Source organism: Diceros bicornis, chromosome 15 (genome assembly GCF_020826845.1).
Source record: "Diceros bicornis minor isolate mBicDic1 chromosome 15, mDicBic1.mat.cur, whole genome shotgun sequence".
Taxonomy (NCBI): Eukaryota; Metazoa; Chordata; class Mammalia; order Perissodactyla; family Rhinocerotidae; genus Diceros; species Diceros bicornis.
In genome coordinates, this window is record NC_080754.1 from 38,286,847 (window position 1) to 38,300,864 (window position 14,018).

The 14,018-nt window shown below is 41.8% G+C and overlaps 1 protein-coding gene across 2 annotated transcripts in view; it reads left to right on the forward strand.

The window, feature by feature from the left end:
* Window positions 1-14,018, forward strand: part of LIPH (lipase H) — a 48,575-nt gene that overhangs the window by 12,615 nt on the left and 21,942 nt on the right. For both annotated transcript variants that reach the window (XM_058556177.1, XM_058556178.1), the window contains exons 2-5: window positions 4,042-4,409; window positions 5,875-5,983; window positions 10,494-10,595; window positions 12,268-12,357. In XM_058556177.1, the coding sequence (XP_058412160.1) occupies window positions 4,042-4,409; window positions 5,875-5,983; window positions 10,494-10,595; window positions 12,268-12,357 (669 nt within the window). The remainder of the gene's footprint in view (window positions 1-4,041; window positions 4,410-5,874; window positions 5,984-10,493; window positions 10,596-12,267; window positions 12,358-14,018) is intronic.

Here is a 14,018-nt window from a genome sequence, read left to right on the forward strand (position 1 = left end):
CTGAGCCTTCATGGACTCAGATATGTGACTTTTGACACATTGACCTATTAATATTGCTCATTCAACTCAAAATGCACAGACACGGTAATTAAACAGTCCTCTTCTTGGAAAGGGATCTCTATCTTCCCCAGTATGACCTCATTCATAATCTCTGCAGCATTCCTCTCTTGGGCTGGTAGGTGGCAAGTGAAAGATGACATAATTTCCCCAGGCCACCGGGTGAGTCAGTCACACAACCAGGAACAAAACCCAGTTTTACTGATGATGGCTAAGACCGAGAGGCTCAGCCCTGCGCCATGATATCTCCTGTTCAATAAAATGACTAATTCAACAGTCAATTACTTACTCTGGGACTTGCTCTACAAGCAGTAAACAAATTTCAGTCCCCATTCTCCGGAAGCATGCAATCTACAGGAAGAGAAAAATGAAAGAGGCCAACAGATAGAGAAAATATTTACATAGATGAATAAGTTCTGGCATCTCATGCACAGCATGGTGACTGTAGTTAACAATACTTTATTGTATACTTGAAGTTTGCTAAGGGAGTAGATCTTAAGTGTTCTTGCCACACACAAACACGCAAAAGGTAACTATGCATGTGTTAACAACTAGCCTTATTGTGGTGGTCATGTCACAATATATACGTATATCAAATCATCACATTATGCACCTTAAACTTACACAATGTTATTTGTCAATCATATCTCAATAAAGCTGGGGGGGGCACAGGGAAGAAAGACAGTATTTACATTGTGAGCATGCCTCATTTTACATTCTGCTTAACAGTGTGGAGTGAAAGGAGGAATGTGTAAGTTTGGAGCTCAGTTTTTTTTTTTTTTTCCCATGAGGAAGATTAGCCCTGAGCTAACATCCGTGCCAATCCTCCTCTTTTTGCTGAGGAAGATTGGCCATGGGCCATCCGTGCCCATCTTCCTCTACTTTATATGGGATGCCGCCACAGCATGGCTTGACGAGCAGTGCATTGGTCCATGCCCAGGATCCGAACCTGCGAACCCTGGGCCACTGAAGCGGAGTGTGAGAACTTAACCGCTACACCACTAGGTCAGGGGGCTCAGTTTTTAACCACTATTTTCTAAGGTGAGGGATTTCAAAGCCTCCTTAATATAGATATATTTTTGTGTGTGAGGAAGATTGTCCCTCAGCTAACATCCACGCCAATCTTCCTTTATTTTGTATGTGGGTCGCCGTCACGGCATGGCTTGATGAGTGGTGTAGGTCTGTGCCCAGGATACAAACCAGCGAACCCGGGCTGCTGAAGCGGAGCATGCCAGGCTTAACCATTGCTCCACTGGGCCGGCCCAAAGCCTCCTTAATTTGTAACCTTCTATTTGAGTTTCTTTTGCTCATTCTATTTTGGAACTTCACTCACTCCTGGGTACCAGAGCCTCTGTAAGAAGCGTACATGAATGGATCCAAGTTATTAAGACAGGGTAGAGACCCCAGGATGAAGGCTACTCTGAGGCTCAGAATGAGAAAGGAGCAATTCCTGGGTGTGCAAGTGTAAATTCACTGAGAATAGGGGTCCAAGGGCAAATGGTTCCTAAATTCCAATTGGAGGACTAAATTCAGAACACTTGGTTCCCGTGGCACTCTCATCCTCTGTTGGCCAGTTCCAAGTCAACAGTCTTCCCTGTCTGTTCCCTCCCCCCAAGAATGGGCATCCATAGGGCCTTGCCCCTCTCCTGAGTATCTAAAGGACCATCTCCAGCTTATAGCCAGGGATTGTGTGTGCTCCACTTCACTTCCTCCTTGGCTATTCTCTTAGCCAAGCAGGATGTGGGATTCTTATAATTAAAGGAAAAAAAAAACGCAGTCTTCTCAATCATTATACCAATGTGGATTGGAGCTTTACTTTTATTTTATTTGATCATGGTTCTTGTTCAAGGCCTCATATCATGCTGCAAAAAGTAACACTGGGTCAATACCCAAGGACCCCCAAGACTTCCTCCCTTCCTACCCACTCTTTCATCTTGCAACTTGATCTTTAGTTTATTTCCAACTCCCTGTTCCCCTTTAAGCAGAAGTCTTAAGCATTCCTATCTACTTTCATTTTCTGGTATCAGGACTCATAGCCTCCCTCCCACTTTGTGTGTCACTGACATGGCCCTGCCCCCTTTCTTCTTCCTTTTATTTAAGTGTTTTACTTGGAAATAATTTTAAACTTGCAGAAAAGCTACAAGAGTAAAAAAATACACAGGACACCAATAACCCTTACACAGATTCACCTATTGGAAACATTTTGCTATGTAGGCTTTATCATTTGCTGTCTGTCTCTCCTCCCTTAATTTTTTTTTTTTTCCTGAACCATTTGAGAATAAGTTGACCATTTACTTATACATACTTCAGTTGTATTTCCTAAGAATTAGGACTTTTTTCTTGTATAACTATGATACAGTTATCAACCTCACTCACTAATTAATTTAAGATTGATACCATAGTTTTATCTAATTTAGTGTCCATATCCCAATTTTGTCAATTGACTCAGTAATTTCTTTTATAACATTTCTTTTCTTCCATTGCAGGATCCAGTCTAAGACCAGATAGTGCATTTATTTATTCCGTCTCTTTAGTTTCCTTTAATCTAGAACATTTCCAGAGCCTTTCTTTTTTATTTATGACATTGATCTTTTTCAAGAATACAGGTCCTTTTGAAAAAAAATAGAATATTCCTAATTTTGTATTTGTCTGATTTTGCCTCATAGTTAGATTCAGGTTATGTATTCCCCACTGGAATACTACCTGGGTGATGTTGTGTCCTTCTCAGTGCATTACAGCTGGAGTCACATAATATCCTTCTGCCTCTCATTAGTGATGTTCAGTTTGATAACCCAGTCAAAGCGTTGTTCAATTTCTCCACCATGTAGTTACTACTTTTTCCTAATCACTAATAAGCAATCTGTGGGAGATATTTTAAGACCATACACATATACGCCTCCTCAAAATCCTCCCCATCCATTTAGCATCTATTGATGATTCTTGCCTGACCAATCTTTATTATGACGGTTACAAAATGATGAGTTTCAACTCTAGCCTTCACTCCACATTTACCAGTTGGCATTCAGCATTGTACTGTAAGAGTTTTCCCTTTTCCTCCATTTATTTGTTTCTTTGTTTATCTATCTGTTACAGAATCATGGATTCTTAATTTTTTCCAAATGCCTATAATTCATTACTGTCCTTGATTTTTCTGTGCTCAAATTATCCCAAATTTGGCCAGTGGAATCCCCTTCAAGCTGGCTCCTGTGTCCTTGTAACATGTTTTTAAACACTCCCTTACTCTCTGCCATAATGAGATGCTCCAGGCTCCTGTTATGCTGTTCCCCTCCCCATCCCCAACCTTTCTTCTAAGGGCCATCCTTAGAGCCTACTCAGCAAGATGAATGTTTGAGGAGCAAAGAAGGAGAGCGTCCAAGAAAGGCAACCCTGGTCAATGGTTTTAGATGCTACTAAAAAGCTCAGGGCAAGGCACATCACATTCTCCACCACCGTCCCAGGAGGGTGCTCTAGACAAGGAAAGAGGCGCTTAGACTGTGCAGATTCAGTTAGGGTCATCTACCATGTGCTGGGCGCTATGAGGGAGACACAGAATTATAAAACACCTTTCCAGGGAGATTGTGGTCTAGCAGGATAGACATGCATGTACATAAATACCCACAGTACAGCCCTGGAAATGTTTTCATTGTGCTGTCAATAAGGTACATGAAGGGGTTTTGGGAGTTCTTGGATGAAGGACAGTACTTATGGCTGGAAGAGTTGGAGAAGGCTTCACTGAGGTGACTTTTGGGTTAGACCTTGAAGGAGGATAGGATTTGGAAAAATGATTTTCCTGGTGAAAAAGAAGTCACTACTTATGAACTCTGAATCAGGTATGACTTTGCAACTTCATTCAACTAGATCCAGCCTCCTGCTAGATGCTGTAAGGTACATAGAAAGAACTCCAGTGATTATAAGACAGCACTCTTACTTTGACACCCAGCTAAGGAAAGAACTGTCATGATGCCATCTAATTTTTATTTTCAGACACAGAGGAAACATGTCCTTCATTCACCAGACTGAGCTTTCATAGTGCGGTGGTTGGTACGGGACTAAATGTGAAGTTGTTGCTTTACACAAGGAGAAATCTGGCCTGTGCACAAATCATCAACTCCACAGTTTTGGGGAACTTGAACGTGACCAAGAAAACCACCTTCATCATCCATGGATTCAGGCCGACAGGCTCCCCTCCAGTTTGGATGGGGGACTTAGTAGAGAGTTTGCTGTCTGTAGAAGACATGAATGTGGTCGTTGTTGACTGGAATCGAGGAGCTACAACTATAATATACCCCCACGCCTCTAGTAACACCAGAAAAGTAGCAATAATCTTGAAGGAATTTATCGACCAGATGTTGGTAAGGAAGAATTCTCTCAGATGATTCAGGGTGAAATTGAAACAGGCCCATTATCTGCAGATTTAAAGCCAAGAGATGTCTGCGAACATCTGCGAATGTGTGAACAGGGGAACTATTTTGCAAACCTGAATAAGCCCCAGAGAAGGTGGAGGGAAGGGCTGGAGGGAATGCCCATAGGTATGGTTGTGCATGTTGTGCACTGTTAGGGCACCCATCTAAGGAAGCACCACTGTCACTGTAAACACTGTGGATTTATATATTTTATTATGATAATTTTCCAGTGATAACAGCAGAGTGTCCTCAAGAAGGCGCATCTTTTTCTAATTCACATATAGGTGTCTTCTGAGTAGGAGAGGTTCTGCCTAGGGGTTTCCTGGCTTCAATGCATACAGCTTCCTTAACTTCTATAAGCTATTCCTTTTCTTAGAAATTCCAAAAGTCTAGTGATCAGATTATGCAAAACCAAATCTGATACACATGGGGCCGGCCCCGTGGCTTAGCGGTTAAGTGCGCATGCTCCGCTACTGGCGGCCCAGGTTCGGATCCCCGGTGCGCACCGACACACCGCTTCTCCGGCCATGCTGAGGCCGCGTCCCACATACAGCAACTAGAAGGATGTACAGCTATGACATACAACTATCTACTGGGGCTTTGGGGGAAAAATAAATAAATAAATAAATAAATAAATATTACAAATCTGATACACATGGTCTGATGGGACATTTGTGTGTATATGATTTATGCTTTTAGAAGACTTACAAAGGTTAAATCTTAAATTTTATTTAGTGATCTATCTCGTTAATTGCCCCTTTTATGAAAAAAAAAGTAACTTGATATCAGGACTATTTCAGAGAGAGTCGGGCCTGATGGCCACTGAGGCCAGGGGTGGCATAAGTTTTACATGAGCTCCTCCACCTAAGCCACAGCCCTGGGAAAGTGAATATTAAAATGATTCATGACAGGCTGTACCAATAGACTATGGTCAATGTTGTCCCCCCTTCCCCCACTCTCTTTGTTTCTTTTCTTCCCTCTCCATGGTGACTTCATTAACTGAGCCAGCATGAAGATAAAGGAGCTTATCAACATGTTTTAGTGCCCTTATCCCTGACTGGGAAGGGTTTAAAGATGTCTTGGCTTGGTTTCTAGCAGAAGCATGAATGGAGACACCACGACATAAAGGTTAAAGCACAGGTTTGGAGTTGGACAGACTGGTTTGAATCCTGCTCTGCCCCTCCCCAACTGCCTGACCTCAGGCAAATTATTTCAACTCTAGGCCTCAGTTTCCTCATCTGTATAATTGAAAGAATAGTATTTACTTTGCGAGGTGTTGTGACATTTAAATGAGATAATGGGTATACGGTGTCTAGAAATGTTTCCCCAAAGTCAACAGTTGAGAACTTTCTCCAAATGTTGTCAACTCCTTGGCCCCTCACAATTTATAATGATGGACCTCTTGAAATTCCAGGCAGCAGGAGCTTCTCTTGATGACATTTACATGATTGGAGTAAGCCTAGGAGCCCACATATCCGGGTTTGTTGGAGAGATGTACGGTGGGCAGCTGGGGAGAATTACAGGTAAGGCTTCCTGTGAATGCGCATGGGGTGGTCAGCCTGGGCAGGGTGTTCACCTGGGGAGCATGATGCGGGAAACCCAAGTCCTTGGGTTTGAAGCCAGCTCTTCCAATTACTTAACATCTCTGAGCGTATGTCCTCTTGTGCGAAGGGAAGACCATAATAATATTGACCTGAGGATATTATTTAATAAAATATGAGCAAAGCACTTTGTAAATTGTATATGCCATAGAAAAGATTGGTGGTGACTTTATTTCTCTTACAGCTAGAAAAACCGCTATGTCCCATGGGGATTTGATCTGTGCCCTTCTTTTCATTTAATCCAAGATAGCTTGAACTTCATACCTAATATGTTTCCCTCCCCAGGCGCAGCTGGGGTCTCATGATAGGAAAATGAGATGGGAATTTTGATGGCTGGGGCTTACTCTCTAAATATCAGCTTTCGGGCCAAAGCTAAATGAAAACCCTCAGAAATACAGCAAGTGAAACCCCAAACAAAGCTTCCTTGCTGAGTTCCCTGGCCTAGTGCTCTGGTAACTTTCCACAGCTACAAACAAAGGGCTGAGGGAAGCTTTCTCTTTCAGAGACTCAAGCCTTCTCCTGTTCATACCTTTCCCAGAATCCATTCTCACACAGAGATAGCTATCTTAAATTTAGGAAATTTGGAAGGTAGAAGTGAACGGGGGGAAGGAGAGATGCAAACCAACTACTTTGGGAGGTAACCTTTTAGGACCACAAGTCTGAATGTGCTACTTAACATGACAGGTAGCCCTAGGCAAGTCATTTTCTCTCTCTCTCTCTCTCTCTCTCTCTCTCTCTCTCTCTCTCTCTCTCAGACACACACACACACACACACACACACACACATCCCACATTGGCTGGTTTCTCCTCAACCTGGGGCACTTGAGGTCACATTGTTTTTTCTGGCTGGCGTTTTCTTACTTTCACCCCAAAGGCCAAGGCTGCCCTCATCTTCTTATTTACCTGCTTTCCCAGGGAGGCAAAGCTCTTTTTCGGTTTGTTAAATTATTGTTATTACTATGTTTTAGAAAGCAATGTGTCCTATTTAAAAATTTCATTTTCTCTTATGGGTACAAAGGACAGATGGCTTGAATTTGCTTGTGTCCCTTATCTATTGGGAGCTCCTCTTCTGGTGGGTGGGACATTTCCCAGCAGTGTGTTTAGAAGTTGACCGGCTCTACTGGCTCTACCTCCCCCCAAAAAAAGTCCCAATTTGTGGTGTTTGGTGATTTCCATGGTGTAAATACGCTACCATGGCTGATTTCAAGCTACCAACCTGACGTCACTGACCACAAAGTTTGGGAAGAGATGAGCAAAATCTGCTCTCCAGTGCTGGTCCTAGGGGTCTCCAGCCCACCAAGGCCTTATTCTATCTACCTCTCCCTTCCCCTCGGTTTGGTTTCGCTCCTTCCCCTCCCAGCAAACCTGTTCCCATGACTACTTCGAATGTGAATGCAAGGTAACCTGGTCTCTGAGCATGGAAATTCCCCAAGCCAGCCTTCCTTCCACCCTGGGCCCATGTGGCCCTGCTCTGTGGCCTGCACCCAGCCAATGGTTCACAGCTCAATTTTCTGTCTCCCCTGACTTCCTTATGTTCTCTTGATTTCTCATCCTCTCTGAACCCCAAGGTCAATCTCAGCCATCCCTGAGAGCAGTTTCAAAGGTAAAGTGTTTCCCTTCCTCCCTCACCTCCCACTGCCTTGCGTGAATGGGCTTACTGGATTGTAGAGTGGGAATTTGGCCTGTTACTCAAGGACTCAATTCACTCCCAACTCCCAAGAACTGGACGGTTCTGCTTGTTAATTACTAGGCTGTAATGGTTGCTCCATCCCTTCCATTTCCCTTTTTTCTGCCCTTCCTTTTGTTTTTCTTCTCGAGGCATATATCTTGGTTTTACCTCTCATTAACTTCTTCAACAGACGATGGCAGGGGATGAATGGATTTAAAAATATTTCAAGTGCCTAATCACTTTATAATACATTAAATTTGATTCTCAAATGTAAGGGTGTGTAAAAATCACCTGGGGTGCTGGTTACAATGCTGACTTGCTGAATCAGCACTCTGAGGTTGGGGTCCAGGAGTCTGTACTTTTAACCAGAAGATGCAGGTGGTCTGAATACCACACTTTGAGAAACGACATAGAGCTGTGCTGTCCAGTATAGTAGCCACTAGCCACATGTGGCCATTGAGCACCTGAAATGTGGCTAATGCAAACCGAGACACCCTGTAAGTGCAAAATACACACTGGATTTTGAAGACTAAGTTCAAGCAAAGAAAATTTAAAAATTTCAAACTTTTTGTCTTGATTACATGTCGAAATGATAATATTTTGGATATACTGGGTTAAATAAAATGTATTATTAAAGTTAATTTTCCTTATTTATTTTTTAAGTGGCTTCTAGAAAATTTAAATTATATATGTGGCTCGTATATTTCTATTGGACAGCACTGCCTTAGAGAGTTCATGGTGACCTTGGGGATGGGAGTAAGAGGCCCCTGAGACTGCATGCAAAATGTTGGATGTCTGTCCTGGGGAGAGGTCCAGAGCTTTCATCAAATTCTCAAACCAGTTAATGCTGCAATAAAAGCCAAGAATCACTGTCTAGACACTTTTCTGGTGATCTTAGAGCAACAAGAAAGAGCTCAATTTTCCCATTTTGTTTCTATTCTATAATAATCTGAAAATATTCTGGATTCAGATCTAGGAGCCCTTTTATAAGTCTTCTGAAGTAGCTATTAATTCTACCTCCATTTTGCAGATAAGGAAACTGAGGTTCAGAGAAGTGAAGTAACCTGCCTAAGGTCACACAGCCGTTGGTGTTGGGTTTGGGGCTCCATGTCACATCTATCTGTCTCCAAAGGTCTCTGCCCACACAAAATATGCAGCTTTTTAGGGCAGTTTGTGATTTTTGGCTGACGTAGTAAGCTGATCATTAGCTATGGCTTATTACTAAGGAGATCATATGTCCAAGTTTACTGTGACAGTCTCCATTTGTGCCTTATGTCCTGGTATAATCATTAATAACACCCTTATCACTTTCAAAATTGCCCTGGTTTGGACTTTATATAGTAAGCCGATTTATTTATCCGCCATGGATCCGGAAGTTGCTATAAACTGGAGCTCTCGCTGTTTATTTTCTTAGATAGGAAGTGGTGCTGTCTTATGAGCAGGGGAATGCTTCCCCAGCAAACTCTTTCCTAGCTTATGAGTTTCTCATGCTGTGTTGAGACTATCCTGTGGACTTGGGTGCCCGGATGTTGATCCATCCCTTCCCACATCAGTTTTAGTTGGAGGCAGGCAGAAGAGGAAGAAAAGCTGGGGGGAAAACGAGAAAGAGATAAGGAAAGGAGGCAGATAAAGACATACCTCGTGGATGCAAAAGGGTGTTGGGGGAGGAGAAATGGAGAGATTGAGGCTATAACAGGAAAGTTGAGGCAAAGATGCCATCTCTTCGATTTTATAACACAAGGGGATGGGAGATGTCATTTAAAACAACATTCATAGATAAAAACTGAGACATATCTTGAACCTTTCTTCACTCAGGGTAGGTTTCTAGTAAGCAGGGCCTTTTGGGACCTCTGGTGTCTTTTTGTTGTTGGTTTGGTTTTTTTTTTTTAGTTTAAAGTTTTTAGTTTGTGGCTACAGCATCATAGGAGCTGCTCTCTTGTTTTTCCAGCTGTTTCATAACGATGATGAGGAACACCCAGCTGACGTTGACCAAGGGCAAGAAATCAGTTCAGGCATTTATGGAGTAGGTTAATTCTGCAGGAATTGACATGCCCTTTATTTCCTCTTCGATATCTAGTCTGATACCTGCCCTGGCCAGTGAGTTTCACACTTTCCCACTGAGCTGGCCAAACCCAGTGCAATGAAACCAAGAGCTCAACAGAGACGGGTGGTTGCATGGCGAGGCTGTGGCTCTGGTTATGGCACTTGATCTTTCTGAACCTCAGTTCATGCATCTGTAAAATGGGATTCATAATAGCTATGCTGCCTCCCTCACAGGCTTGTGATGTGGATCATATGAGCTGGTATTTATGAATAAGAATTAAAACTGTAAAGTTTTATTAATGACAAGAAGGAAAGGTTGAGTGAGGTTTCTGGATCATTTAAAATGGGATAAAGATTAAGTATAGCATCTGCTTTTTATATGCACTCTTGTGTGCTTTTTTCCCGAGGAACCGGTTTATCCCCACACCCCTGGTCCCCATACGTCTGTGTGCTTCCCGCTGTTGAACCCTGCACAAGATATACCTCCTGATGGGTCTGGATGCTGTTCTCAGGGGGCACTGCCAGAGTAACCATCTCCACTGTGGGAAAAGGCCACAGGGCTGTGGAAAGGAGCCTGACAAAGCAGGATGGGAATGTGAAGGCTTGCCCACCCCAGGGTGTCCTGTGGCCTGTGAACTATCCTCATGGGAAGGGATCAAAAGCCAGGCTGCAGGTGATTCATGGCGTGGGGCTGCTAAGCCGACTCTGTTTTCCTTCCAGGTCTCGACCCTGCGGGCCCTTTATTCAATGGGAGACCTCTGGAGGACAGATTAGATCCCAGTGATGCACAGTTTGTTGACGTCATCCATTCTGACATTGACGGTAACATTCCTTTCCTTGTGGGTCAGTGACCCCCCACCAGACTCCCAAAGAGTCTCCCCCTGGGGGGATTGTCATGCAGGGGTGGATCAGGTTCCTCCAGATTCCCTCTTTTCCTACGAGGCAGGGTGCCAAATCCAGAGAAATGTTAAAGGGAAGCTGGTTTAATGCAGACACCCAGGATCTCTTGCTGAGTGGAGCTGCTTTTTCCACCATCTCTTATTTTTAAAGTGATCATCTTGAACAATCAAGGACAGGCTGATTTGCACACCAGGTGGACAAAACGTTTCCATATGTGCAACTGGATTTGGATGCATGATTTCCTGTTTTTGTTGGGTCTTTCTCATTATTTTCTTAAGCTGAAAAATATATTCAAGTGTTGTGTCTCTACGTAGAATGATTCTGAACCACCTGTATAGCTCTCTAGCTCTCTGTGGATCTTGCTGGCCATTTCTGTCTTTCATGGTGCTGATTTCATATGTGGGATTGGGTACATGGCATCGGGGTTGGAGTGATGTTAAAGATGGGTCCTTATATCCAGATGTCTTAGAGAAGAACTGGAGTAGGAACTTGGGGACGGCTGAGGGGACAGAGCAGAGTGGTGATTAAATAGTACACTCTCTTTATGATACAACCACCTGAAAAACCCTTGGCCACCTATCATGGGCACTCAGGTGTGGTATTCAACAATTGTTTGCCTTATAAGAAATGTCTCTGTGAAACAGTTGCATTCTTACTACGTAGTTTGCAAAGTATTACCTTACTTAAGTGTGTACCTCAATGCCATTTTAATGCTTGATGGAATAGAGTAATTTATTTTTTTTTTCTTGGAAAGAAAGTGAAGTTTGAGGGAAAGAGCTTTGCAGTCAGGCAGAGGTGGACTCAAATCCCAGGTTTTGTTCTTTCTAGTGGTGTCTTGTTTGTTCCATAAGTCCTCTGAGTCTCAGTATCTCCCTCTGTAACTTACTTCATTTGAATTTCCCAATGGCCACTTTTCAGACATTGTGAAAATTAGAAGAAAGCTGTGTGAAACCTAATATCATGCCCACAGACACATGTAGGTTCTCTCTCTATATATTGCAATGATACCCTATATATGTATACATATATCTATATAATCCTTTTAATCAAACATGTTACTCATTATTTTGGGGTTACAAGATTAAAGAGAATGAGCAATTATTAAATCTATCTATAGTTTTTAGGTTCCCATTTTCTAGAAGAGTTTCCAATTTTTTTACCACCCTAGATCTTGAATTTTTAAAGATTTTTCCTACTAAGTAAAGTTTGTTTCTTTACTGTTTCTTCCTGTTTCTTGTTCATCAAAAACTTACATAAATGCAGGTAGATGCTCAGGAAGCACCCAGCAGTTAGAGGGTTCCAGCCAAATATCAAGAAGAAACATATCATTTTATCAGCCTTGCAGTGAATGAGTAACCAACCTCTCTTACGTCTTTAGAAATATTGGAAATAAATTCCATTACTATCTTCATGGTCTCCTAGTTGGAAATCATTGCTTTCTAACTAGCTGGATAACTTTGGGCAAAATATTTATATAGGTATAATAACAACAACAACAATAATAATACAATCCCTGCCTATATCCTGTAGGCAAATGAGCTATGAGATGTGAAAAGTTCAAAGCAGTATAGAAGCGTAGTATATTCTCTTTTAGCTCTGGGCTACAAGGAACCGTTAGGAAACATAGACTTCTACCCAAATGGAGGATTGGATCAACCTGGTTGCCCCAAAACAATATTTGGAGGTAAGTGCAGTACAGATACTTTATATTTTGTAAAATAGTGGTTTAAAAAAGGCATATTTTAAAAATCTGATATTATTCTATGTGGAATGGTTTTTAATAGAAAACAAATCTCCTGAGAAGATAGAGACGGTATAAATATAAATTATAAATTAAAAATTATTACTCAGGGCCGGCCCTGTGGCTTAGTGGTTAATTGAGCACGCTCTGCTACTGGCGGCCCGGGTTCGGATCCCGGGCGCGCACCGATGCACTGTTTGTCCGGCCATGCTGAGGCCGCGTCCCACATACAGCAACTAGAAGGATGTGCAACTATGACATACAACTACCTACTGGGGCTTTGGGGAGGGGAAAAAAAAATTATTACTCAAATATACTACTTTTAAAAACCATAACCATATGATTTTAATAGCTTTTAAGCTATCATGAATTATTTCTCTCTCCTGAAAAAGTGTGTTTTTGACCTAAAATTCCACATCTGGAAATCTCTTCTAGAGAAATAATGGAAAATGTAGACAAAAATCAGAGTGCAAAGATATCAACACAGCATTATTTATAATAGTTAAATTTTTAGAAATAATCTAAATATCTAACCTAGGAAAATTATTAAGTGACTATGGTACACCCACACAAAGGAATATAATTGTTAAAAATCATATTTTCAGATTAATGAAGGTGCTTACAATATGATGTTATGTGAAAAAGACACAAAACTATACAGTATACCTCAATTTTTTTAAAATGTGTATTTGTAAATGTGTAAATATAGAAAAAAAGACTAAACATAAATGCTCCAAGTAATTATTAGTGGTGATCTCTGGATATTGGACTTCTAGGTGATTTTTGCGTTATTATTTCCTATTATTTTGTATTTTATAAAAGAGCATATATTACTTTTATAGGGAGAAAAAATTCACAAAACAAAAATGGGTAGTTGGAGGGTAACATAAATGTGTGGGTGGGGGGGGCAGAATTAAAAAAAAACACATCCCTAAGTGCTTTGAATCTAATCTGTATTTCACCATTGCTAGAGAGAGCTAAACAATCATGGAAATAATTCTAGAAAAAGATGATCTTGTTACAAAACAGTAGCTGTATATGGGCCCATGGGGATGATGTAGTGTTTGACAATGATGCAGATGAAATGGCATAAGTAGGGCCAACCATATGTACCATAAATGGTGCATGTTCAAATCCTAGCCTGTGTGATGTAGCGTAATTGCATCCATGAGCAGCCAAAGATTATGTGCTTTGCTTATAAAGGACATCCTCTGTATTGTTATTGACTTCATTGTTTCTACAAGTGAAAGTTCCAGGAAAAATAAGTAAATATTGACTTGTCAGACTTTACTCCAGTCCACCTTGGCCCCACACCAGCCCCCTGTTTCTCCTCTCTTGCCCCAGTTTATGCCTCTGTGTCCTTCACTGATCTCTTCTATGGGCGTAAGTAGACTCTGGAGGAAGAGGAAATGTTGATCTGACTCCAGCCCTTTCCAAACCACTAGCTCACAATCATAACTCCTCTTTTCGTGGGGTTCACAGTTTCCTAATCAGATCCTTACCTCCTTTGATAACCCATCTTTGGGACCCAGTTCCTTTTTCTGAATGACTTCATCATCTGGCCCATCCAGATTTTGACAACCTCTCTGATATTCTGTGCTGCA